Source organism: Oryza glaberrima, chromosome 1, assembly GCF_000147395.1.
Source record: "Oryza glaberrima chromosome 1, OglaRS2, whole genome shotgun sequence".
NCBI lineage: Eukaryota > Viridiplantae > Streptophyta > Magnoliopsida > Poales > Poaceae > Oryza > Oryza glaberrima.
The window spans coordinates 20,807,076-20,832,246 of NC_068326.1; the positions used below are offsets into that span (position 1 = coordinate 20,807,076).

The window sequence follows — 25,171 nt, forward strand, 5'->3', positions numbered from 1 at the left end:
GACGGCCAGGGCGACACGCAGGGTCGGTGACGGTGATGCGTGGGGGCGGCGGCACTCAGAGCGGCTCCCCTCCCTTCCCTCCCAGATTTGGCCGAAGGGGGGAGGGGGGAGGGGGGAGGGCGGCGGTGGTTCCCCTCCCTCCCAGATCTAGTCGGAGGGAGGCCGGGGGAGGGCAGCGGCGGCGGCGGCGGTTCCCCTCCCTCTCAGTTCCGGCCGGAGGGAGGCCGGGGGAGGGCAGCGGCGGCGGCAGCGGTTCCCCTCCCTCTCAGATCCGGCCGGAGGGAGGCCGGAGGAGGGCAGTGGCGGCAGCAGCGCCCCCACCACTAGCGTCGGTGGCGGCCTTGTAGCGGTCGTGCTTCCCCTCACCTATCCTTCATCTCTCTTTCCCTCCCAAAATCCTAACCCTAGATCGGCCGGAGGTGGGTAGGAGCACAGGTGGGGGTGGCGGTGATTTTTTTTTGTTCGTTGAGAAGATTTTCATAGGCGGGTGACTTGGCCGCCATAAAAAATAGTTGTATACAGATGGACCATTCCCCCGCTTGAAAAAATGATTTTTATCCACCTAAAAAAATGATTTTTCTAGTAGTGCTAATTTGCTAGACACATATATATGACGGCGCACAGGCCAACTCCAATCAAGCACACGGGCCAACTAATTAACATGCAGGCCCACAAGCCATACTAACTTAGACGAATACACAACAGGCTAATCTCTACTATTATAAAAATTGAAGATGTTTTTATCGATACTTTGGTACGTTATCCGTGTATGAGTCAATTTTTAAGTTTGCTCGTTTTATTAAATACATATTTATATTTGAGTCAGATTTTAAGTTCGTTCGCTTTTGGAAATGCATAAAGAGTCGTATAAGAAATCTCTTTAAAAAAACTAGCATGCTAACTTGAGATGATCGGACTCCTAATTATAGTTCATGATTGATTTTCTAAAAGAATATATATTCAAGCGTATTCCGTAGTAAATTTACCTTAATTAAACCGTATAACAATAATAAGATTAAAATAGCATTTACCCTTGCAACGCACAGTCATATTTTCTAGTCTAAGTAAAAATACTAATTACTTGCTAATGTTGCCGCTAACGACTCAACTAAATAAAGCAGGAATCTGAATAACTCTACGTGCAAGAAATATATTCTTGATCAGCAAATTGACACTTGCATAGCTCCAAGCTGGAAACATGTTGATGAAGATCTTCCTTGCTCGAGTGGACCAGAAACTTTATTGCTTAATGTTCTTTCTGTGGCAGAAACTACAGCTGACATTGAACCAAGCATAGCACTGGTCACATCAAGCACGGGTGTAGTAGTTTATTACCCAGATAAGCATCTTAACACAAGTGCTACATTGTATCAAGCCTTTTGTACTGATTTGCTTCTTCTCCACAAAAAGAAGCTATTGTAGGTTGGTGGTACACATTGTTTTGGAGAAAAGACCACCCTGACATGAAATTGCTTCAGGACTGAATCATCGGGAGAATTAACAGCTCCAAGATCACCATCGTTAAAAGTCCAGCAAAACAGGGATCCCTCAAACTCCAAGCGAACAACCAGTTTTCCCTTGGACTTCATTGCCACAATGTGCTCGAAAGACTTGTCCTTACAGAATTTCCCATTGAACAGCAAAATCTCATTGTCAAAACCACTACAGAAAGCAGTGAATTTCACATGGCGAGGATCGTTACTGTCAATCTCTGTGGATACTTGTATGACAGCTTCAATACTCCGTGAAAGATACATGTAGTGTGTGTCCAGATAGCTATGGTCACTTAATATCCGCCCACTCATCTCCTTATTAAACACGCCACGGGCAAAAATCTCGACATACGCGGATAGTAATCGCTTGTCATTAGATACTCCACCTTCCATTTTCACCCAAAGATCAACCTCAAACAATGCATATTCTATTACATACATTCCTCGACAAGGGCTGCAAAGAGGTAATGTGAAGGGATCCTACAATTTAAAAGGTCTTGTTAGAACCCAAAGCTAGAGCTTAAGCAATTTTAAGTGTGTTAATTAGAACATACAAATACATATTTTATTCTAATAGAATAAACTCGACTGGACATGCATACTAATAAATAAATAGGATGGCATGCAAATTTTGCACAAACTTGATGGTATATACACAGTTAAATATTTTTGCGGATACTATCAGCATGTTAGTACAATCAGAAAATGAAATACAAAAATGTGCATCATATATAATAAAAATTCTGATATCGTAACTCGAGATATTGAGCACTACTGATATAGACCTCATAGTGTTAGAGGTATATATATACCTCTTAATTAACACACTAGAAAATCTCTACATCAAAATACTTCCAAAAGACTTAACAATAGACCCATTGTAACCAAAGTACAAGGGATGACAAGAGAATGTATTACAATTGCAGCGAACAGTGATGCACTTATACCAAAATGTAGCACTGAAAGAAACAAAAAATATATATTTTGAAACAATGCTAACCATAGACCATACAAAAGATGCCTTTAAGAACAATAAAACAAATTGTCAAAATATGTATATGGTAACACACTACATTCAGCCTATCAAAGAAAAACAAAAAATCTTATTAGCATTCATATATGTAAATATGTATTATAGATATAGGCATATTAGGGTATCTTTTTCAGCCAAGATATATAACTTAACTTCCAAAAATAGGTTGTATTACCTGTTCAACTATGACAGGATCATCTCTCGTACGGTTGAAGACATAATTCCGCAAAGGGTCCAAGTAATCACGTACTGCAAAGATTCCGTAAACACTAATAGGATAGGACAAGGAGCTGAACAACCTCAAAGAGAAGATCTGGAGCATCTCCTTGGGTTCACGCCACCCAATAGTAGATGCAGCTACAAACATTTAAAAGAAAAGAAAAGTCATTCCAAATACATATTGATACTTTGGTAGCACACAATATTATTAATAACTAATGAATCCTTTATAATAGGAATCGACAAGCACTTACTCTCAGAAGTATCATTGGTCTTGTATTCACGGTGATAGCATAAACTCTTGGTGATACAGAAATCTGTTGTCTCGGGGAGCGGTTTAAAAGGAAATACTGGACGAGAAGCACTCGTCTCATCTCCTCCCTGCTTTTGGAACTCCTCGCACGCCACCATGAATTCTCTATTCTTCTTGTCGTATGTTTCCAGCCACTTGCGCATTATTTCCTTTTCCTGCTCCTTCGTGAAGTTCTGCCCTGAGAAATTAATGTAGCGATAATATATGTTCGTCTTTTAATCTGGAATCGAAGCTCTCTATTGGGATTATTAGTAATGTTACCTGGGCAAGTTGTCTCCTCGTCCACGTAACCATCATCATCACTATCCTCGTCGATGTCACCGATCAACATATTCATATTGTCTGAGTTGGTTGAGGCAAAGATGTCGTCTGAATCTGAATTTTTCCAGATAATTAAAATGATTTACATCTCCGGCCTCTACCGAAAGGTACACAGCCAATGTGGTGTTTTTTGAAAATTAAAAAAAAGAGCGATGGGACAAAAGTCGGAATCTGAATGCAGTCTGAATTAGTGCCTTGGGTGATGATCGATATCGTATAAGGAAATGCATACATGAAAGCAAGAGGAGGATTGAGGATGCACCTTTGCCCATGGGTGGTGCCGGGTGGTTGGCGTCCTCGTCGCGCGGATCGTGGCAGCCTAGGTCCGTCGTTGGGGATTCAGACAAGGGGGGATCGTCCGTGCAAGCGATGGGCTGGGAGTCCTGAGAGCCACAACCAGGTGGATGCTTCTTCTCCGGCGACGACGAAGCCATCACCACGGTTGGGTCCGCTGGTGGCGCTGCTGCTCTCATCTCAACAACCTGTGCGATATATATGGAGACGATGACGGCTGATGAGCTTCGCAAATCATGTTGAAAGAGAGGAAGGAGAAATGAGAGGCGAAACCACAAATCCATCATCCAAATCCATGGATTTACCTTGTCGATTGATGCGGCAACTTCGTTCCACTGGCCCGGAGAAGTCGCGGCCTGGAACCCTAACGCTGGGGAATGGGGAGTAGGCATGTAGGCAACGATTTTGCTATATCTCACTTCAAATATTTTTTCTTATTTCCCACTCGATTTTCTCACTTAAATTTACACGGCCCGTTTGGTTGGAGGGAGTTTTTAAGATGGATTGGGAGTTTAGAGGGATGAGGCTATTAAGTATTTTGTTTGGTTGAGACACATGGGAATTTTGGTGGGATTGGGATGGGGAATTGAGGAAGAAACTCCCTCCTTTTCAATACCTGGGTAGGGGCAGGTAATTGGGAGGAAATTCCTCCTTTACTTTGTCTAAGCAAATCTCAGCCATCCGTTTTTATTAATGAGCTAATCTCCAACTAAACTCCCTGTCAATTTCCATCACATCCACCAAACAAGACATTGGGATTAAAAATCAAATTCCCATCTTAATCTCATTATAAATTCCCTCGTGTAAACTCCCAATCCCCTTCCCTCAAGTTACCAAACAAGCCAACAGTGTATTTTCTTCTCACTCAAATTTATGGTGTATTTTCTTGTAAGTTACAGTGTAATTTATGAAACTTACATTGTAACTTTCGTAAGTTACACTGTAATTTTTTAATCTTCGTATGTAAGTTTTGAAATTTATATTGGATTTGGTCATTTTCTTAAAATGATAATTTAGTGTCCATTATGGTGTTTCTTATCTGCTTTTTGCCTTTTACTGTGTCTATTGAATTTTAATCCAAATATTAAAAATATGTGTGATATGATCATACAAATCTTTCAAAATACGCATAGGTACTCCCGGGAATTAAATTTGAAAATATACTGTTCATTCGATTTTTCCTCACGAATATTTAGGATGCAAAATTTTTTTACAGAAATATACCGTCGGTCTCGCACAACTGTTACGCGAAAGTGACGTGGGAATGACGTCGCAGGCGGTATCGCACGGCAGCGGCGCAAGACCGCGCGGTCTCGCGGATTGGAATAGCGAGACTGAGTGGATTGAAAGGGACGTCTCGCGGAGCGATACCGGTTCAATTAGGATAATTAATCGCTAATTATTATTAGTTAATTATTAATTAAGTAATTAATCACTAATCAAATCGAGCCGTTGGACAATGTCGCTGTTTGATTTTGCGAGACCATTCGGTCTCACTCTTCCATTCCGCGACACCGCGTAGTCTCGCGTCTCTACCGCGCGATACCGCCCGCGGCATCATTCCCACGTCACTTTCGCGCAATGGTTGAGCGAGACCGACGGTATATTTCTGTAAAAAATTTTGCATCCCGAATATTCCTGAGAAAAAAAAAGAATGAACATTATATTTTCAAATTTAATTCTGGGCAATGGCTAGGCCTGGTAATGGGCTCGTGTCCATCGCTCAGCCCGACTAAGTCTTGGGACCTTATTTAGATGGAATAAGTTCATCTGAGGTCCCTTGACTTGTCAACGAAAACCAGATACAACGAGTCCCTCAACTATCAAAACCGGTGCTGATGAGGTCCCTCGGTGGTTTAGATGGTGGTTTTGGATGATGTGGCGCTTACGTGGCTAATTTTGAGGATCACTCTTCTAAAAACTAAATAAACTACTGCCTCCTATTTTGCCACAATGTAAAATACACAAACTCTAAGTTATTCAAATGTAACTTGTATTCAAATTTAATATTGGACATATTTTTATTTTTATTATATACATTTCTAATTTCTCTATTTTCCCCCATTTTAGGGTTTTGGTTGATTTATAATTTGAGAAAATTTGTTGTATTCACCCAAAAGCATTTGAGTGACTAATTTAAGTATCAAATGTGATTTCCCCAAATTAAATATTATTCAATATTTATATTGCCCTAGATCCATGTATGTTTATATTTTACCGTATTTAATAATTGGTATAATATTTATTTTCACTCAAAAATTTATTTATCCATTATGTTCTATTTTAGTTAACACAATACACAATAAAAGAACCAATAACATCAGCATAATGCAATTTATTTAAAAGTTTTTAAAAGTACTTAATTTCGGGTTTCATTTTATTTAGTCGAATTTTCAGGGTGTTACATGATGTCATTAAGAAAACTAAAAAAATAACTAAGGGAGTACTACTCGTGTATACCATCCACTAGTCCCCTAACAATATAATATGTTCGGGTCATAATAGTGTAGACAACATACCTATCAACAGCGAGCGGGAAAAAAAAGAAAATAAGCAAGCACAATAATCTCATTTGCTCACCTCACCTGCGCCCCTACTTTTATACGTGGCGGGCTATTTCAACTGTGGGCCTAATCATGTAGGTGACCCAGTAAAAATAAATAAATAAAATAAAACTAGCTGGGTGGCCCCCGCAATTGCGCGGCTAGCACCCAAACAAAATCATATATTTTTCAGTATGATTTTACTTAAAATTTATTAAATAGTGTCGGTGATATGGGCCCGGGGGTATGCGAAGTACGGGGGAGTTACCTTCCCATCCAGCCACGTGGCCCTACAGCCTGGCCCTTCCCCCACACCTCGGAAGACGCAAAGGCAGCCAGGGGGCCTCGGGGTGCCACGTCACGCCCCTTGGGCCCTCGCGCTGCCTCGCCCCGAGGCCCTCGCCTAGCTACCATGTGGCGAGGGGAGCGCGCGGGGAGGAGACTCAGGCTGAACCGCCATCAATGCGCGGCGCCCCAACCGTCCCTCACCGCATTTAATGCGGTAAGGGCGGACGTGCGGTGCGGCCCGATTGACCCACGTCAATCAGGCATGACCAGACTGTGACCGGCCTGTCGCCGGTCACGTCCGGTCGGACGGGCAGCCGTGCCCCCACGTTCGCCCCTGTACCCGGCGGAGTGGAGGCAGGTATGCCCCATCCCATCAAAGCATCATCCAGAACTCCCTCCACGTGAGAAGGACCGCCACAAGTCTTCGTTCATTTAAGAGGGAATGACAGGGCTGTCCCCCGTGTCAGGCGGGAGGTGGCGCTGGGTCCCACTCGAGGACGGACGGCCGCTTAGCTTCCGGGCGAAGGCACAGATCGTGGTCCGGTCTGAGTAGAGTGGGTCCCCCTCCCGTGATAGAGTAGGTAGAAGCAGTGCATGTGGTATCCTCTTGAACTATAAAAGGAGGACCTTACCCACCGAGAAAGGGGGGACGACTCCCAGTAGGCCTAAACCCTAGGAGAAGAAGAGCGAGACTGCTCTCCGGAGTTTAGGAACCTTTGTAACACTCAACCATAAATCCCATCCACAGGAGTAGGATATTACGCTCCATAGCGGCCCGAACCTGTATAATCTTGACACCCGTGCACGATCTCGAAGCACTCAGGGCGGATAAACGATCTCGTCAAGCGCACCTTTTCCCCCGGCCGAACTCACAAAAGGGGGATCTCACGATCCCCCGCTAGAGAGGATCATTCCTCGACAAATAGCTATTCTCGTATCATCTCCGTATTTCTAATTATATAGTTCTTAAAAGTCACACCAGCTACTACCCCTTACTTCTGTCATATCCTTCTTTATTTGCTTGCTCGGTCTACCACTATTTCTATTCATTTTCCTTGAAACCTTTGAAAATTAGATCTTATAGTTTTTTGAGTTTATTGTCTCGTTGGGTTTCGTTTTTATAATTCTGGAAGTCCCGTCAAACGGTGCCATTATACTCCTCTACGGCCCGTATATTGTATTTTCTCTTTATTATCATTGGGATTTTACAAATCGAACATAATTATCGTTCGAGTTCATTTTTTACTTTCTACAAGTCCCGCTAAACTGCCAGCGGCTTTCCCATTGTACTCCTTTATGGCTCGCCCGATGTCTCCCTTCTTTATTGTCATTGAGATTTTAAAATTGAAGATGATTATCATTTGGTTTTTTTACTTGTTAGAAGTTTCGAACCTTTAAAATTGGACCTGTAGTTTTAGAGTTTCTTATCTTGTTGGGTTTTATTTTTTATAATTTTTAGAAGTCACGTCAAACGATGATACTAATATACTATACTCCTCTACGACCCATCCGCCGCATACTCTTTATTATCATTGGGATTCTAAAAATCGAACATAACTATCATTGGAATTCATTTTTTATTTTATAGAAGTCCTGCCAACAGTCGGCGGCTCTGCAACTATACTCCTATACACCCCATCCGCCGCTTCTCCTTTTTATTATCATTGCGATTTTAAAAATAGAATATGATTATAAATGGGATTTATTTTTTTTACTTTTTAGAAGTCCCGGCAACCGCCTTGCCCGTTTGCTTCATGGCATGCCTGTCGTCCCTCCTTTTAATCATCATTAGCATTCTATTCGGTGTTTTACTAGCAATTTTTATATGTCGTATCAACCGCCACTACTCTACTCTTTTATAGGCTTGTTACTTAGGGGCTGTTTGGTTGCTGCCCTCGCCTGGAGACCGTTGCTCAGGCAGGTCGATCCGACCGTAGGCGACCGAAATCGGACGCCTGAGATTGACGCCTGAGCCAGGCGCGAATCTGAGGGCAGCAAGCAAACACGCCCTTAATTTACCTCATCATGTGTTTTAGATGGTCTTTTTTTTTCAATAGCCTTTTTTTATCACCAACTTTAGTTATTTATAAATTGTATTCCTAATTGAATTTTTTTTTCTTTTTGTAATTTCAGAATTTTTTTTCCAAATTTTAATTAATACCGTATAGTGTTCTTTTAATATTTTTATTTTTTATTTTTGAATTTTAGTTGTTTCAAAATTGTATTCCTACCTGAACTCTCTTTTAATTTTTCTAATTTTGGATATTGTTTTATTTTTTATCTGAATTTTAATTAATCTTGTATTGGGTTCTTATATGGATTCTTCTTTCAATATTGCTTATTTTTAATTTCGAATTTCAGTTAATTTTAAATTGTATTCCTACTTGAACTCTTCTTTTCTTTTTGCTAATTTCGGATTTCATTTTCATTTGTATTCCGAATATTAACTAATCTCGTATTGTGTTCTTATATAAACTCTTCTCTTAATATTCCTTATTTTTAATTCCGAATTTCAATTAATTTTAAATTATATTCCTACCTGGGCTCTCCTTTTATTTTCTAATTTTAGATTTTATTTTATTTTTATTTCGAATTTTGATTAATCTCGTATTGGGTTCTTATATGGACACTTATTTCAATATTGCTTATTTTTAATTATGAATTTCAGCTATTTGTGAATTGTATTTCTACTTGGACTCTTCTTTTCTTTTTCTCTGATTAATGTGGGAATTTCTAGCCCCCACAGCGAACGTGGTGCCTCCTTTCAAAACTATTTTAATAATATAATAGATAGATGGATAGATACACCATCTTTAAAAACAATTGTGAGTATGACTTTTTATTATAATATATATGGAAATATCAATAAATATATGATTTTATCAAAATATTTTTAAGACCAATCTATACAAATATTTTAGATGTAATTATAGTCAAAGTTTTAAAGTTTGACAATATACTTGTTCAAAATGATAAGTATTATCAATTTGGATTGTTCAAAAATGATAAGTATTATCAATCTGTAGAGAGTGACTATTTTATTTATGCATCCAACCAAAGCATACGTACATGATCAGTCTGATCCGTAATTTTTTTCTGGTTTGCCTTTGCCTTTGATTTTTCTTTCTGTTTCTCTGTGCTACATATAAGGGTAAAATTAACATATTAATATTGATCTTGCATATAAGGATAGCATGCCAAAGTCCATATGACGCTTTAGGTCGATCCAGGAACCAATAGAAAGCTAGTACGGAGTATATAACAAATTTTATATGGAGTTCTTTGGAAACTAGCTCACGTCAGGGGTAAATTCATCCCGAAGCAAAAGTTCAAGGACCATAGTAGGCACTCTTTTGTTTAGGCTTATAAGCTTAGCTTATGATCTTTTTTGTTTGGCTTTTCTAAAGTCATGAGCTATACAGTGTTAATCCAGGAGCTAGGTTGGAGAAACGTTTTGGCTTATTTGAGACGGAGACATGACTCCAGCATTAAACTTAGAACTTTAAATTCACCAGCTTATATAATATATATAAAAAAAGATAACTTTAAAACCTAAGTCAATAAGTCTAAGCTTTAACAAAGAGGACCTAACACTATTCACCAGAAATATTCCCTAGTGGGCGAGAGAATGGAGGTAAAATTAAGCCCATAAAGCACAAATTGTGTACAATCCATCAATGTTTGGATTAGAGGCTAGAGCACAATGATGGATGGACATCCCATCCAGGTTTCAAAGATTAAGCCTCCTTGTGAACAGTGCCTCCAACAATCTCGGCCCTGGATGCAATTTGCAAATCTGAATGCAAGTACTGGTCTAGTTTATTACCCAGATATGCATCTTAACACAAGCACTACATTGTATCAAGCTTTTTATACTGATTTACTTCCTCTCCTTCACCCAAAGAAGCTATTATAGGCTGGTACACATTATTTTGGAGAAAACAACACCCTGACATGAAATTGCTTCAGGACTGAATCATCGGGAGAATTAACAGCTCCAAGCTCACCATTGTTAAAAGTCCAGCAAAACAGGGATCCCTCAAACTCCAAGTGAACAACCAGTTTTCCCTTGGACTTCATTGCCACAATGTGCTGGAAAGACTTGTCCTTGCAGAATTTCCCATTGAACAGCAAAATCTCACGGTCAAAGCCACTACAAAATGCAGTGAATCTCACATGACGAGGATCGTTACTGTCAATCTCTGTGGATACTTGTATGACAGCTTCAATACTCTGTGAAAGATACATATAGTGTATGTCCAGATAGCAATGGTCGCTTAATATCCGCCCCCTTATCTCCTTATTAAACACGCCACGGGCAAAAATCTCGACATACGCGGATAGTAATCGCTTGTCATTAGATACTCCACCTTCCATTTTCACCCAAAGATCAACCTCAAACAATGCATATTCTACTACATACATTCCTCGACAAGGGCTGCAAAGAGGTAATGTGAAGGAATCCTACAATTTAAAAGGACTTGTTAGAATCCAAAGCTAGAGCTTAAGCAATTTTAAGTGTGTTAATTAGAACATACAAATACATATTTTAAAAGTATTCTAATAGAATAAACTCAACTGGACATGCATACTAATAAATAAATAGAATGGCATGCAAATTTTGCACAAACTCGATGGTATATACACAGTTAAATATTTTTGCGGACACCATCAGCGTGTTAGTACAATCAGAAAATGAAATACAAAAATGCACATCATATATAATGAAAATTCTGATATCGTAACAATGAGATATTGAGCACTACTGATATAGACCTCTTAGTGTTAGAGGTATATATATACCTCTTAATTAACACACTAGAAAATCTTTACACCAAAATACTCCCAAAAGACTTAACAATAGACCCATTGTAACCAAAATATAAGGGATGACAGGAGAATGTACTACAGTTGCAGCGAACAGTGATGCACTTATATCAAAATGGAGCACTGAAAGAAACAAAAATATATTTTGAAACAGTGCTAACGATAAACCATACAAAAGATGCCTTTAAGAACCATAAAACCAATTGTCAACAATATGTATCTGCTAACACACTACATTCAGCCTATCCAAGAAAAAAAAAATCTTATTAGCATTCATACATATAATATATATAGGCATATTAGGGTATCTTTTTCAGCCAAGATATATAACTTAACTTCCAAAAATAGACTGTATTTACCTGTTCAACTATGACAGGATCATCTCTGGTACGGTTGAAGACATAATTCCTCAAAGGGTCCAAGTAATCACGTACTGCAAAGATTCCGTAAACACTAATAGGATAGGACATGGAGCTGGACAACCTCAAAGAGAAGATCTGGAGCATCTCCTTGGGTTCAAGCCACCCAATAGTAGATGCAGCTACAAACATTTAAAAGAAAAGAAAAGTCGTTACTTTACAAATACATATTGGTAATTTGGTAGCACACAATATTAATAACTATTGAATCCTTTATAGTAGGAATCGACAAGCACTTACTCTCAGAAGTATCATTGGTCTTGTATTCACGGTGATAGCACAAACTCTTGGTGGTACAGAAATCTGTTGTCTCCGGGAGCGGTTTCAAAGGAAATACTGGACAAGAAGCACTCGTCTCATCCCCTCCCTGCTTTTGGAACTCCTCGCACGCCACCATGAATTCTCTATTCCTCTTGTCGTATGTTTCTAGCCACTTGCGAATTATTTCCTTTGCCTGCTCCTTCGTGAAGTTCTGCCCTGAGAAATTAAAATAGCAATAGTATCTGTTCGTCTTTTAATCTGGAATCGAAGCTCTCTACTGGATTATTAGTAGTGTTACCTGGGCAAGTTGTCTCCTCGTCTGCGTAACCATCATCATCACTATCCTCGTCGATGTCACCTATCAACATATTGTGTGAGTTGGCTGAGGCAAAGACGTCATCTGAATCTGAATTTTTCAGATAATAGAAATGGTTTACATCTCTGGCCTCTACCGAGAGGCACACAACCAATGTGGTGTTTTAGAATTGAAAAACAAAAAAGTGTGATGGGACAAAAGTCTGAATTAGTGCCTTGGGTGACGAATGACGATCGATATCGTATAAGGAAATGCATACATGAAAGCAAGAGGAGGATTGAGGATGCACCTTTGCCCATGGGTGGTGCCGGGTGGTCGGCGTCCTCGTCGCGCGGATCGTGGCAGCCTAGGTCCGTCGTTGGGGATTCAGACAAGGGGGGATCGTCCGTGCAAGGGATGGGCTGGGAATCCCGAGAGCCACAACTAGGAGGATCCTTCTTCTCCGGCGACGAAGCCATCACCACGGTTGGGCTGGTGGCGCTGCTGCTCTCAGCAACCCTGTCCCTGTGCGATATGGAGACGATGATGGGCTTCTTTGGCACACAGCTCGCAACTCATCTTGAAAGAAAAATGGGAGGCGCAACCACAGATCCGTCATCCAAATCCATGGATTTACCTTCTCGATGCGGCGGGATGCAGGGGACGCCGATGCGGCAACTTCGTTCCACTGGCCCGGAGAAGTCGCGGCGCCGGTCAGGGAACTGCTGGCGGAGGGCGGCGGCCTGGAACCCTAAATCACCTCCACCTCGCTGGGAGTACTAGGCATGTAGGCAATGGGCAGGCCTGGTAATGGGCCCCGGCCCAACGCTCAGTCCCACATCCAGCCCATCGACTAGGTCTATTGCCCAACTCCCAAGCTAAATGCAACCAGGTCTATTCCTACTCCTCCTGGCTTTTTTTTTTTTTTTTTACGGAGGGGGTACTTGCCTAGCCCATCATTCCATCTAGGGACCTCATTTTGTTTTGAGAGATGCGAAATGTGTTTGTTTTTATTTTATGGTTAATAGATCCTATTCAAAATCGACCCTTATGCTGTGTTTAGTTCCATACCAAAATTAGAAATTTGAAGGAATTGGAACAATGTAATGAAAAAAATGAAAGTTTGTGTGTGTAGGGAAGTTCGATGTGACGGAAAAATTGGAAGTTTGAAGAAAAAAGTTTAAATCTAAACAAGGCCTTAGATGAAAGAACATATGGTCATTCCCAACCCTCCGTATCATCCAATGTCGATAGCATTAAAATACATTATCACATAAGTAAAAAAAAATCTTATGTGGTAAAAGAATTAACGAGAAGAGAGGTAAAAAAAATGAAGAAATCATTTCTCATGCAAGAAACTATTTCTACACAAGAACCTTGTGAATAAAAGGAGAGAGATGAATGGATAAGAATTTAATTTGAAGACACCATTCATTGTATACATGGTTTCTATGCATAGTGAACATGATAAGTATGAAAATTACTTAATAATTTCTTGATAATTTTTGGATTGAGGATGGCCTAAAGGGCTCCTTTGGAAGGAAGGGGGAGAAAATCCCTAGGAAAAATTCCTGCAAAAGAATTTTTTGAGGTGACATACCCCGTCCTTTCTTTCTCAGGTTGTGTTTAGTTCCTGAAAAAAGTTGTAAGTTTGAGGAAAGTTGGTAGTTTGGAAAAAAGTTGAGAGTTTATGTGTGTAGGAAAGTTTTGGATGTGACGTGATGTGATGGAAAGTTGAAAGTTTGGGGTAGTCGAGAGTAAACTAAACACGACCTCAGCTATGAAGTTGGAAGAAAATTGCCAAGGACTGAAGTCCTACCCTCATCGGAAGGACTTTATTTCTCTACACGACACCTGTCCCGCACGAATCTCAAAATAGCCTCTCTCTCCCTCGTCTCTCCAATTCCCATTTATCTTCGTATCCTCGGCGAGGCGTCAAGGTCAAGCCCGAGCACCGTGCGGCGAGCGCCGCGCGCCCGCGCCCTGCGGCGTCAAGCCGCATCAAGCTCATGACAGCCGGAAATTGGAGTCAAATTCGCGCTCCCGACCTGCCGCGAGGAAAATCTTTGGGTTGGAAGAAGCTGCGTTATCGATTAGATCGAATCCATCTCCATGAATCGCAAACAATTTGCCTCAGTGAAATTGTTCAGTCATTAGAATTTTCTTTCCTTCGCTTTTAGTCTGTATGGTGCACTGCACTGCTCTGGTGGTTGAAGTTGATTGAGCTTTCCAGGATTTCTGTTTGCCGATGAATCTTCCAGCTTCCTGCTTCCAGGATTACAAAAATGACTGTTCTATTCTTGATGAGTGCCTCGTGTGTATGGCTGGACGAAAAGCTCGTGGCTCGTTAGCTCGCTCGGCTCGTGGCCAACTCGGCTCGATATCTTTTTGAAACGAGCCGAGCTGCTGTTTTAGCTCGTTACACAAAACGAGCCAGCTTGAGCCGGCTCGCGAGACGCTCACGAGCTTAAACAAGCTGGAAGCATAGGCAGACAAGTTTGCAGGCCAAGGCCCATATGAAGGAAACACGGTAGGCCCAAAGAAGAAAACAGTCAAAAGGGAAAGACCAGAACCCTATCTGGTCAGTGTAGCTCTCATCTTCCTCTTTCCCCTCATCCCAAATTCCCAAATTCCCAATCCAGATAGATCTTCCTTCTGCCGCGCGCCGCCCTGCCTTGTTGCCGTGCCTCGCGTCCTCGCGTCACGCTCCCTCTATCCGGCACACCTCCTGGAGGTCTGGCGGCGACGGCGGCTGCGCCGACCCCTCAAGCGCATCGACCACCTGCACACGTCTCTCCTGTTCTTGGCTTGGTCGAGTGGTGTCATGTAGGGGTGAAAACTGTACGGAAACGGACGGAAACCATCTTTATCGTTTTCGTTTTCATATTTTTTTCGGAATCGAAATCGGAATCGGAAACCCTGGATACGAAAACGGAATCGAATATTATCGAAATCGAAAACGGAGCGAAAACGAACCGGCGCGAATACGGTAACGAAAATTTATCGGAATAAAAAGCCCCTCAAACTAATAAATCCAATTGAATAAATTATCTATGTTTAAAAGAGTAATGTTGTTGATAAATCCCAATGTAGCACAAAAAATATTCTTATGTAATTTTAGATTTGCATAACAAATATTTTTTTTAAAAAAAATAACAGCCAAACACCATGGTATTCACTATTTAGTGCTTAAAAAAGAATCAAGGGTATTTCAGTCACAAAATTTCTGGTAATTCCGAGGAAATTTCCGGAAATTCCGAGAAAATTTCCGGAAAGTTTCCGACCGATTCCGAGTTCCGACGGAAACTGCCCGTATCATTTCCGATTCCGTTTCTGAGAAAATATTTCCGAATTCATTTTCGTTTCCGAAAAATTCCGACAGGCATATTCCGTTTTCAAAAATAGGTCCGGAATCCGGAAAGTTTCCGTACCGTTTTCACCCCTAGTGTCATGGCCGGGCAGGAGGAGTTGATAGAGATGGAGCGCTGCAACGAGCCGCCAATCCTCGCCGCTGCTGCTTGCTAGGAGGTTGCCGGCACAGGGCGATGGATTCAGGTGGGTGCTCGATCTTGTATATTGCCACCAGCAAACGAGTTTATGATTTGTTAAAGGTGGAGCTACCATGAATAATGATGCATTTGTTGACTTGAGCTAGCACGTGATTTCTTGGTTTGATACGAAGATACAATTGCATTCTTGGACATTTTGGTTGTATAATCTGTAGTTGCATCGCAAGTTTCTTTTGTCCAGTGTGTTGGCTCGCGAGCTAAACGAGCTGGCTCGAGCTGAGAAGCGAGCTGGCTCGTTATCCTAACGAGTTAGAGCGAGCCGAGCCAGCTCGTTATCCTAACGAGTTAGAGCGAGCCGAGCCAGCTCGATATCCACTCCCTACTCGTGTGCAAGTTTGGATGCTACTCCCTCCGTCCCAAAATATAAGCATTTTTAGACTTCGACACGGTCTTTGAGATACTATTGTGACTAATGACATCTATAAAAGTATGATGTTTTAAATAAAAAGAGTTGCGTGTTATTGATAGTTTGTTTAATGATAAATCTAGTAACATTTATATGATTAGTGTTTTTTATTTTAATAGTCTTGGCACTATGCTAAAAATTATTATATTTTGGGACGGAGGGAATACTTAGTTCCTCGAACACATTGCGGATGCCGCTTGATTCCGGTGACAGTGGCAGCCGGCCGTGAGCTCCATGGCTGCTGGTCGGACGCGAGCTCACCGAGAAGAGGAACCGGATGGGGACTGTGTTTGGAGGTGGGTGTTGGGAACCATCTCCTATCCACGGAAAACGGAGCGGTCCATTAACACGTGATTAATTAAGTACTAGCAATTTTTTTTAAAAAAAAGATTAATATGATTTTTTTTAAACAACTTTTGTATAGAAACTTATTTCAAAAAACGAACCGTTTATAGTAGTTTGAAAAGCGTACACGAGGAAAACGAGAGGGAAGTGTTGGGAACTTGCTCTTGCAAACACACCCTTGGAGAGACAAGGGAGTTAGCCTACTCAAGGATTCGTGCAACGGTGCAAGACAAGTGTCAAGTAGAGGGACAAGTCCTTCGGACGAGGTGTAAGACTTCGATCCTGTGTAATTTTCTTCCTACGAAGTAGGGATGGTAATGGGGACCGTACCCCGAAACCCGTTGGGGAAAAACTCTATTAGGGGCTGTAAGTGGGTGCATGTTATCCCCATGGGGCTGATAACGGCTAAATTTCCTCCCCATCGGGTGGGCCGGGTTCGGGGGTGTTCACAAGCTCTTCCCCATGGGGCCCCGAGCATAGCATGTGTACAGCCCACAGGCAACAAAAGCCCAGCTAGCCCAACATCGAATGTCCATATATGACACAGTGAGAACACTTAACATGCCATGGGCTGATGGGTTTTGTCTCTAGCTAGAGCTAGTCCAGCTCGTATATGTCTGCTCACACAGGACGGTGGAGTGGTCGAGTGGATAAGGATTCCACATCGACGACGACGACTCAGATCCAATCGAAGCAGCGAGACGACGACGCCTCTACGCTGCGCTGCGCAGGTCAGCCATGCTCCGCCGACCGCCGGTGATCAGGTGATGCCTCTCGAATCAACCACGCTGGGCAACGCCGCGTGGATCAACCAGCTCTGTGGTGCTTCGCCGTCATCACATCCACGCTGCAGCTCCTGCCGTTGCCGCCTCCGCGCCGCGCGACAGCGCTTGGTTTCGTCGCCATCTCCTCGCCGATGCTTTGCTCCTCCGCATGCGCTACCGCCGCCTCTCCGCATCACGCCGCCTCTGCTCGACTACTCCTCGCACCACACTGACGCTACCTCTCAGCATGGCAGACGCTTCTCCTTCTCACCGTCGGGGGTGAGGAACCCAGCGGGTGTCCAGTACCCGCACGGGGACGGGGACGGGAGAAAACCACGCCCCGTGTGCGGGGATAGGGACAGGGAACGGGGGAGTTTTTCCGCTAGGGGGCGGGGACGGTCAGCTAGAACCCGGCGGGGGCAAGCCCCGTTGCCATCCCTACTACGAAGTTTACCCCGTCCTTACTTTGGAAACATGGGGAGGGGGAGTATCGTAGGGAAGGGAGCCAGAAAGATAAGTAGAAAACTCTGAAAAATTAACAAAAACATTAAAAACAACAGAAAAAACACAGAAGTATCTATTTAAACAAGATAGAATGGAAAAGGCTTACGGAAATTCCATGCAAATTATATAAAACGTAAAAAAGCATAAAAAAGTAAATTCAGGGGAAAAAAGGAAAATACGGAAACGAGGGATTATTTGCAAGATCACAGAAAATAAAAAATAATATACACAAGCATACTAAAATCGTGATAGTACATTAATTTAAGACAAGTAGGTAAATTTAACTTTAAGAGTAAATTTCATAAAACTACATATATTTTGCATATTCTATCACAAAACTACAGATTTAAGAACTTATTTCACAAAACTACATATTTAGTGTCTATGTTTATCACAAAACTACAGGTACTTTGCACAATACATCACAAAACTACAGATTTAAGAACCTGTTTCACAAAACTACATATTTAATATCTTCATTTATCACAAAACTACAAGTTCAGTGTCTTCATTATCACAAAACTACATGTTTTAGCATTGTTAAAACCTGTAGTTTTGTGATAATGAAGACATTAAACATGTAGTTTTATGATAAAAGAAGACACTAAATGTGTAGTTATGGGACAAACGAATACACTAAATCTATAGTTTTATGAAACAAGTTCTTAAATATGTAGTTTTGTGATAGATTATACAAAGTACCTATAGTTTTGTGATAAAAGTAGACACTAAATATGTAGTTTTGTGAAACAAGCTCTTAAATCTGTAGTTTTGTGATAAATTGTGCAAAATACCTGTAGTTTTGTGAAATTTACTCTTTAATAAAAGTCAAATTGTGCTATCTTTGACAACATTTAACCAAGTTTAAGATGTCATAACACCAACATGAAAGCCTCGAAAGCAAAATTCAAGTATCTATGGCATCCATGATATCCACTATTGACTGTCATTATTGATCAGTTTCGACCGTCAATATTACTAAAATAGAGGAGAACTAGTGATGCTTGCAATGCATATATCTGTTAGAATAATAATATTCCACTAGTAATAGGTATACTAATCTTTTGCAGAGAATGACAATAAAGTGAAGGAGAATCGACATCAACTTAGACGATAAATCAATCGGACGATGTCGAGAACCAGACTTATGAATGAATAGGCCAAGAACTTAGAATTGACACGATGAATTGGGCCAAAATTCACAAGTCTACAAAGTGAAGCAATAGAGGAGGCCGCCAGTCGAAGATGGGCCGGGAAGGCCCAGCCCATGGTTCGGCCGAACCTGGTGGTTCGGCCGAACCCATCCTGGCACCGTTGGATGCAGGGTTTGGCGTGGACGTCCAGGATTGCATCCCAACGACGGTTGGAGGGTATTCCCTCGGGAGGGTATTCCTCCGTATTTAGCCCCGGTTGTATGGCCATGACGGGCTGTCGTAAGTAACTCGGCAGTCAGAGATAGCTTCTCGAAGTATCAGGAGGGCATCGGATAAAGGGTATTAGCTAGTATATCGGTTAACTAGAATGTATGTATACTATGTATATTAGAAGTATAAGAATAGATTTTCTTTCTCTTTTCTTTCCACTTAGCTTAGATGATATATTATGAGAATGAGTAGTTAATGCTTGTGTGTCACTCTACCCTTGGATTATCTTAACCCCTGCTTAGAATATGATTATCATAAGTAATATATAAATTATTACTCAAATTCTCTCTACATGATCTTCCCACGGGATAAAATAAATACAATACCCTTGGAATACTCTCGGGTGAAATGCTACAATGGTATATCCATGCGCTTGCGGATGAACTCTGTAACCATAATATACCAGAAGTATTTCTGCGCCATTAATTGCTGGGAATTATATTTCTAGTAATGTCGTTAAGAAATACCAACAAGTATTTCTCTCGCTGTTGCCGGGGAAGATTCATAATAGAGACTACTTGAACTAATATTTTATATTTGCCTCTGTATAATCATTTTCCTTTGCAAGCTAACCTTGGTTGTTTTCACTTTTGTTGTGAAAATAGGGTAGTGCATGACTGGTTTCAACTTGCCGGAAAACTTCAAAGAAAATCCAGAAGCTTTCTTCCGGAGCGTCAGGCCATGAGTTGCTGCTCCGCAGAAAACTCTACCGACAGAGAAACCAGCCGTACCAGTGCCACCGACCTTCAAGACTATGGCTAACAAGACTCTCTGCGAGTTCGCTGCTCCCTCTGCTGACAATGTGGCCATTGGGCCGTAGGTCAACATAGGGGACGTGGATTTCGACTTGAAGTCCAGCCTCATCACGATGGTGCAGGCTAGCCCATTCTGTGGCAAGCTGTAACACCCTGAAAATTCGACCGACAAAATCAAAACTCTAAAAATACGGATTTTCAAAAACTTTTTAAATTAATTGCATCATGCCGATCTTATTCGTCTATTTTATCTGGATTTGATCTCGAAGATTATTAATCGTGAGTAAAGAATAGTTAATTAGGAATAAACCTTAAAAACAAATTGGTAAAATAAATATAAATTAAAATAAAGATTAGGTGTGGATAGAAATAAATAAAATATTATCGCGACCATATTTGGATCAATTAAATTTAAATACGATGGGATAAGAATTAACCCTAATTAAAAACTCAAATAAATCATATAAAAATAAAAATGGGTAATATTAATTTTAAGTGAATCCATTAGTCGGAATAACACAAATGTTGAGTAAAATTCATGAATGCAAAGATTAGAAATTATAGAATCAAATTTATAGGGGAAATAAACTAAAAGTGGAATAAATAAGAAAATGCACTGTTCATTATGGCGAAGGTGTTCGATCGCGTCCCTAGCCCTAACCCCTCCCCTGCCGCTCGCGCTGCTCGCCCGCGCGCTGCCCGCCCGCCGCGCCGCCGTCGCCATCGTCGCCGTCGCGTCGCCGTCGGCCTCGCGCCCCGCGCCCGCGCGTCCCATCGCCGTCGCGTCGCCGCTGCCGCGCCGCGCCGGTGTCGCGTCGCCGCCTCGCGCCACGCGCCGCCTCGAGCCCCGTGCCGCCCCTGCCGCGCCGCGCCCCCGAGCCCCGTGCCGCCCCTGCCACGCCGCGCCAACGTCGCCGCGCCATCGCCATCGCCGTCGCTCGTCGCGTCGCCGCGCCACGCGCCCGTCTCGTCGCCGCACGCCGTCGCCGCTCGGCCGTCGCGTCGCCGCTGCCGCGCCGTCGCCATCGCGCGTCGCATCACCGTCTCGCGCCGCGCGCCGTCCCATCGCTGTCGCCCATTGCCTCCGCAGCCGCGCCTCGCGCCGCGCGCCCCCCCTCTCCCCTCTTCCCTTCTCTCTTCCCCTCCCCGCGCCCTATAAAGCCGGCCGCCCCCTTCCTTCTCCTCTTTTCCACCCCGGCCACCCCATCTCTCCTCCCCTTCCCTCTCCCCACGTGCCGCCGTTGTCGTGACCGCCGCGCCGCCACCTTAGAGCCGCCGCGCCACCGCCACAAAACCGCCGCGCCGCGCCGCGCTTTGCACCGCCGTCGCCATCGTCCCCGCGCCACCGTCGTCTGCGTCGCCGCCGCTGCCGGTGAGCCGTCTCTCCCCCCCTTCGCGTCCACCGCCGTCGCCGCTCGGGTAGGGAGAGAGGGAACCGAGAGAGAGAGGGGCAGGGAGGAGCCGGGAGGAGGAAGAAGAAAAGAAAAGAGAGAAGAGAGAGAGAAAAGAAAAGAGAGAAGAGAGAGGGAGAAAAGAAAAGAAGGAAGAGAAAAAGAAAAGAAAAGAAAAGGAAAAGAAAAAGGGGGAAAAGAGAAGGAAATAAGTAGGAAAAATTAGGAGAAATTTAGGACACTTAAAAATATTAGAATTTAAGTATAGGATTAACGAAAATATAGTATTTGCAAAATAATGCTATAATCATAGATGTATTTAAAAACTAAACAATTAGGTGAATTATATAGATTATTGTAGATTGTTTTTAATGATCTCTACAAATGATCAATTCGCGGTAGTAATTTAGATATAATTAATTAGATGAATTCTTATAGGCTATTATAAATTATATTTGGGTAATCTCTATAAGAAATCGATTCACGATAGAAATTCGGATTTAATCACTAGGAATTTTAGACGTATATTATATTTAATCATTTAGTCATAGACTAAATTAAATCGTATAATATTATAAGATAATTTTAGGATTCCGTCCGATGTTTAGCTCGCAATAGAAATTTCTAACCAAATATATGAATATAATACTCGGGTAGATTCAATCAAAAACTTATGCTAACCAAATATTTACACCCGCAAAATAGCTTAGGATATATAAATCGAAATTGGGTTTGCCCTAGTCCGCGAATAGTAAAGTTAATATAAAAGAATCGACTTTCGCGTTCGACTTCCATTTGGATTTATTTGGGATTTTTATTTGAATTCTAACCGAATTCAAATCAATTTTCGCACGTAACTATAGAGCCCGAGGGAGCTGCGGATCCAAGTGAAGGCCAAGACCCGCAAGACTTTGAGCAAGGCAAGTCATCACTATTCCTTGAACATGTTGATCCCAATTGCGAAATTATTTTGTTTACAAATAAAATTGCATGCAATGATGAACATCCTACTTGTGATTATGCCATGCCTTGATTATTGTTTGCCCCTATTCCTTCGTAACCATGTTTACGTATGAGTCCCTAGTCAATTATGACAATTGCTTAGAAATGCTATTCTAGAATTATGCATACTCATATTTATCAAATGCTATATGCTTGGGCAATTACCTTTGGGAAGGTAATTGAGATGCGGCATGTGGAGACATGAGCGCCACATTGCCATGATATTGATGACATGATTTGTGAAAGGAAAAAAATAAAACTAAAAAACTATTTTCGACTGGGGCGGACGGAGGATTTGGGTGGTATCTGGAAAAGGCTAGTACTGTCCCCGGTCAATTAAGGATCGAGCCATGAAGTTAAGCATGAAACGACCCCCGTACAACCGTACTTCTCGAATGGGTATAGACCTAGCGGATTAGATAGCCGAGCGGAGGCAGTATCCCTGCATAGATGGTTCACCCCTGAGTGAGGCAGGTGCGCTACGATGGGACAGCCGTTGAGGTAGGGCCGAGAGGCGTGCCCTACATCGGTGTCGCCATTGGTAGGACTGCCATGAGTGTGTGAGAGAGATAACTTAACTTGAACCCTAATTTAATATGTGTGTGAGACTTCTCTTTCCCGGGAGCGCCAGAACTCCTCTCATTGCTAGAAACATGGACGCCTAGAGTGCATGAGGATTTAAGTTCATGGAGCGGGTACTGCCAATGCGAGGTTATCGAAAAGCTTTGCCGTGACGCGTCTCATGTGTTGGGACGAGGCTCATGTGTTGGGCAGTTGCGGAGTGCGGGTAAAGTGTACATCCACTGCAGTGTGAGTAAACCAAATCTATTCGAATAGTCGTGCTCGCGGTTATTGAGCACCGGGACATGTATTACACTTGGCTAGACTCTAAATTCTTAACTTGTGTGGGATGGGATATTGCATGATGATTTTTATGCTGATGGAGCCACTTCCTGAGAGGTGGGAATGTGGACGTCCTCAGAAAACCATAACGACTCGATGACGGGAAGCTATCCTTGGGATCACAATGGATGGTGGACAGAACCGTCATTGTTTAATATGAACACTGGTACTAAAATTTGATTAGTCTGGGCTAGGTCTTAGGCTTGTGAAAAGAATTACAAAACTGGCTTTGCGCAAAGGAACCATAGCTATCCTTTGAATACCCCTATCATGTGCATTTCTTGCTGTGGTGGCTTGCTGAGTACGGTTGGTACTCACCCTTGCAAATGTAAAATTAATCAGAAGTGGGAGATGAAGCTTCGGAGGATCCCTATGCCTACTACCAGGAGGGAGATGAAGACGATGGCGCTCAGTAGGTCTTAGTACGGTCGTTGCCTGTGGCAATGGCATGCCGCCGCCTGAATTCCGCTACCTCATCTATTTCTGATTTTGGATGTATTCCGGACCGTTCGGTCCGATGATTTAAGACAATGCCTGCGGGCTCATGATGTAATAATTAGCACTAGACTCTCGTGTATGTGCTTTTGGTATTTCAGCTATGAACTCGTGTGTACCAGACTACTTGATCCAGGGAAATGGTACTGTTTACACGAATGATTCCTGTTATAAAAACGGGGGTCCACACAAGCCTAATGAGGATGCCAATGCTCATCTACAACAGTTCCTGGAGATCTGTAGCACGTACACTATCAAAGGCGTTAGTCCCGACGCCGTCAGGCTGCGACTGTTTCCATTCTCCCTTCTTGGGAGAGCGAAGCAGTGGTTCTATGCCAACTGTGCTGCTGTCAATACCTGGGACAAATGCTCTACGACATTCCTCTCGAAATTCTTCCCGATGGGCAAAACCAATGCCCTTTTGTGGAAGGATTTCAAGTTTCCAGCAGACAAGGGATGAGTCTATTCCGGAAGCATGGGAACGACTGCAGGAGTACGTAGCCGCCTGTCCTCATCATGGGATGGACGACTGGTTGATCCTGCAGAACTTTTATAATGGACTCACCCCGATGTCCCGCGATCACCTGGACGCGGCAGCTGGAGGAGCGTTCTTCTCTAAAACGGTTCAAGGAGCCGTTGATCTAATAGAGAAATAGGTCTCCAATATGGGTTGGAGCGAGGAACGACTCCAGACCCGTCAGCGAGGCATGCATACCGTCAAGGAGATGGAGTTACTTGCTACCAAGCTGGACCTCCTCATGAAGTGATTGGACGACCACGAGAAACGGCCACAAGGCACCGTCAAGGCCTTGGACTCTCACGTCACATGTGAAGTCTGCGACAACACGGGTCATTCTGGGAATGACTGCCCGGAAACCCGTGAGGAGGCGATGTACATGGGAAACAACAACAACAACGGGCATCGTCCACAAGGAGGTCAGGGGTGGAACCAACCACGCCCATATTATCAAGGAGGTAACAACAACGGTAATTTTTCTAACCAGCCCTCCTTGAAGGATCTCGTTTTTGCACAAGCTAAAACCACCGATGCGATAAGCAAAAAGCTTGCGGCCAATGACAATGTCCTAGAAAACATAAATGTCAAGTTAGATGGCTTTGCTTCTGCTTTTCAAAATTAGCTGAGCTTTAATAAAATGATTGAAACCCAGCTAGCTCAGTTGGCATCCTTAGTCCATGCAAATGAAACTGGGAGGATCCTGGGGCAACCTGACTCCTCCACTGAAAATGTCAAGGCGATCACGACGAGGGGAGGTAAGTCCACTCGTGATCCGCCGTATCCTAACCCT

General features: G+C 42.7%; 3 protein-coding genes and 1 non-coding gene across 4 annotated transcripts; 1 reads left to right on the forward strand and 3 right to left on the reverse strand.

The window, feature by feature from the left end:
- Positions 1–956: 956 nt before the first annotated feature.
- On the reverse strand, positions 957–4,043 carry LOC127760515 (uncharacterized). The gene is made up of 6 exons (XM_052284790.1): positions 3,979–4,043; positions 3,642–3,861; positions 3,320–3,433; positions 3,000–3,236; positions 2,702–2,883; positions 957–1,973 (listed from the first exon to the last, which is right to left on the reverse strand). Exons 2-6 carry the CDS (start codon positions 3,850–3,852, stop codon positions 1,371–1,373), a joined length of 1,347 nt encoding a protein of 448 aa, XP_052140750.1. The 5' UTR covers positions 3,853–3,861; positions 3,979–4,043; the 3' UTR covers positions 957–1,370.
- Positions 4,044–9,998: 5,955 nt separating this feature from the next.
- Positions 9,999–13,061, reverse strand: LOC127760516 (uncharacterized). Its single transcript, XM_052284791.1, has 6 exons — positions 12,944–13,061; positions 12,617–12,831; positions 12,310–12,369; positions 11,991–12,227; positions 11,691–11,872; positions 9,999–10,968 (listed from the first exon to the last, which is right to left on the reverse strand). The coding sequence occupies exons 2-6, from the start codon at positions 12,783–12,785 to the stop codon at positions 10,432–10,434; spliced, it is 1,185 nt and encodes a 394-aa protein (XP_052140751.1). The 5' UTR covers positions 12,786–12,831; positions 12,944–13,061; the 3' UTR covers positions 9,999–10,431.
- A 3,742-nt stretch (positions 13,062–16,803) lies between these two features.
- On the forward strand, positions 16,804–18,150 carry LOC127760054 (uncharacterized). The gene has a single exon (XM_052284265.1). The coding sequence runs from the start codon at positions 17,394–17,396 to the stop codon at positions 17,919–17,921; it is 528 nt and encodes a 175-aa protein (XP_052140225.1). The 5' UTR covers positions 16,804–17,393; the 3' UTR covers positions 17,922–18,150.
- A 6,129-nt stretch (positions 18,151–24,279) lies between these two features.
- Positions 24,280–24,387, reverse strand: LOC127760878 (small nucleolar RNA R71). Its single transcript, XR_008015155.1, has one exon. It is a non-coding gene; the product is annotated as a small nucleolar RNA R71 (small nucleolar RNA).
- Positions 24,388–25,171: the final 784 nt, after the last annotated feature.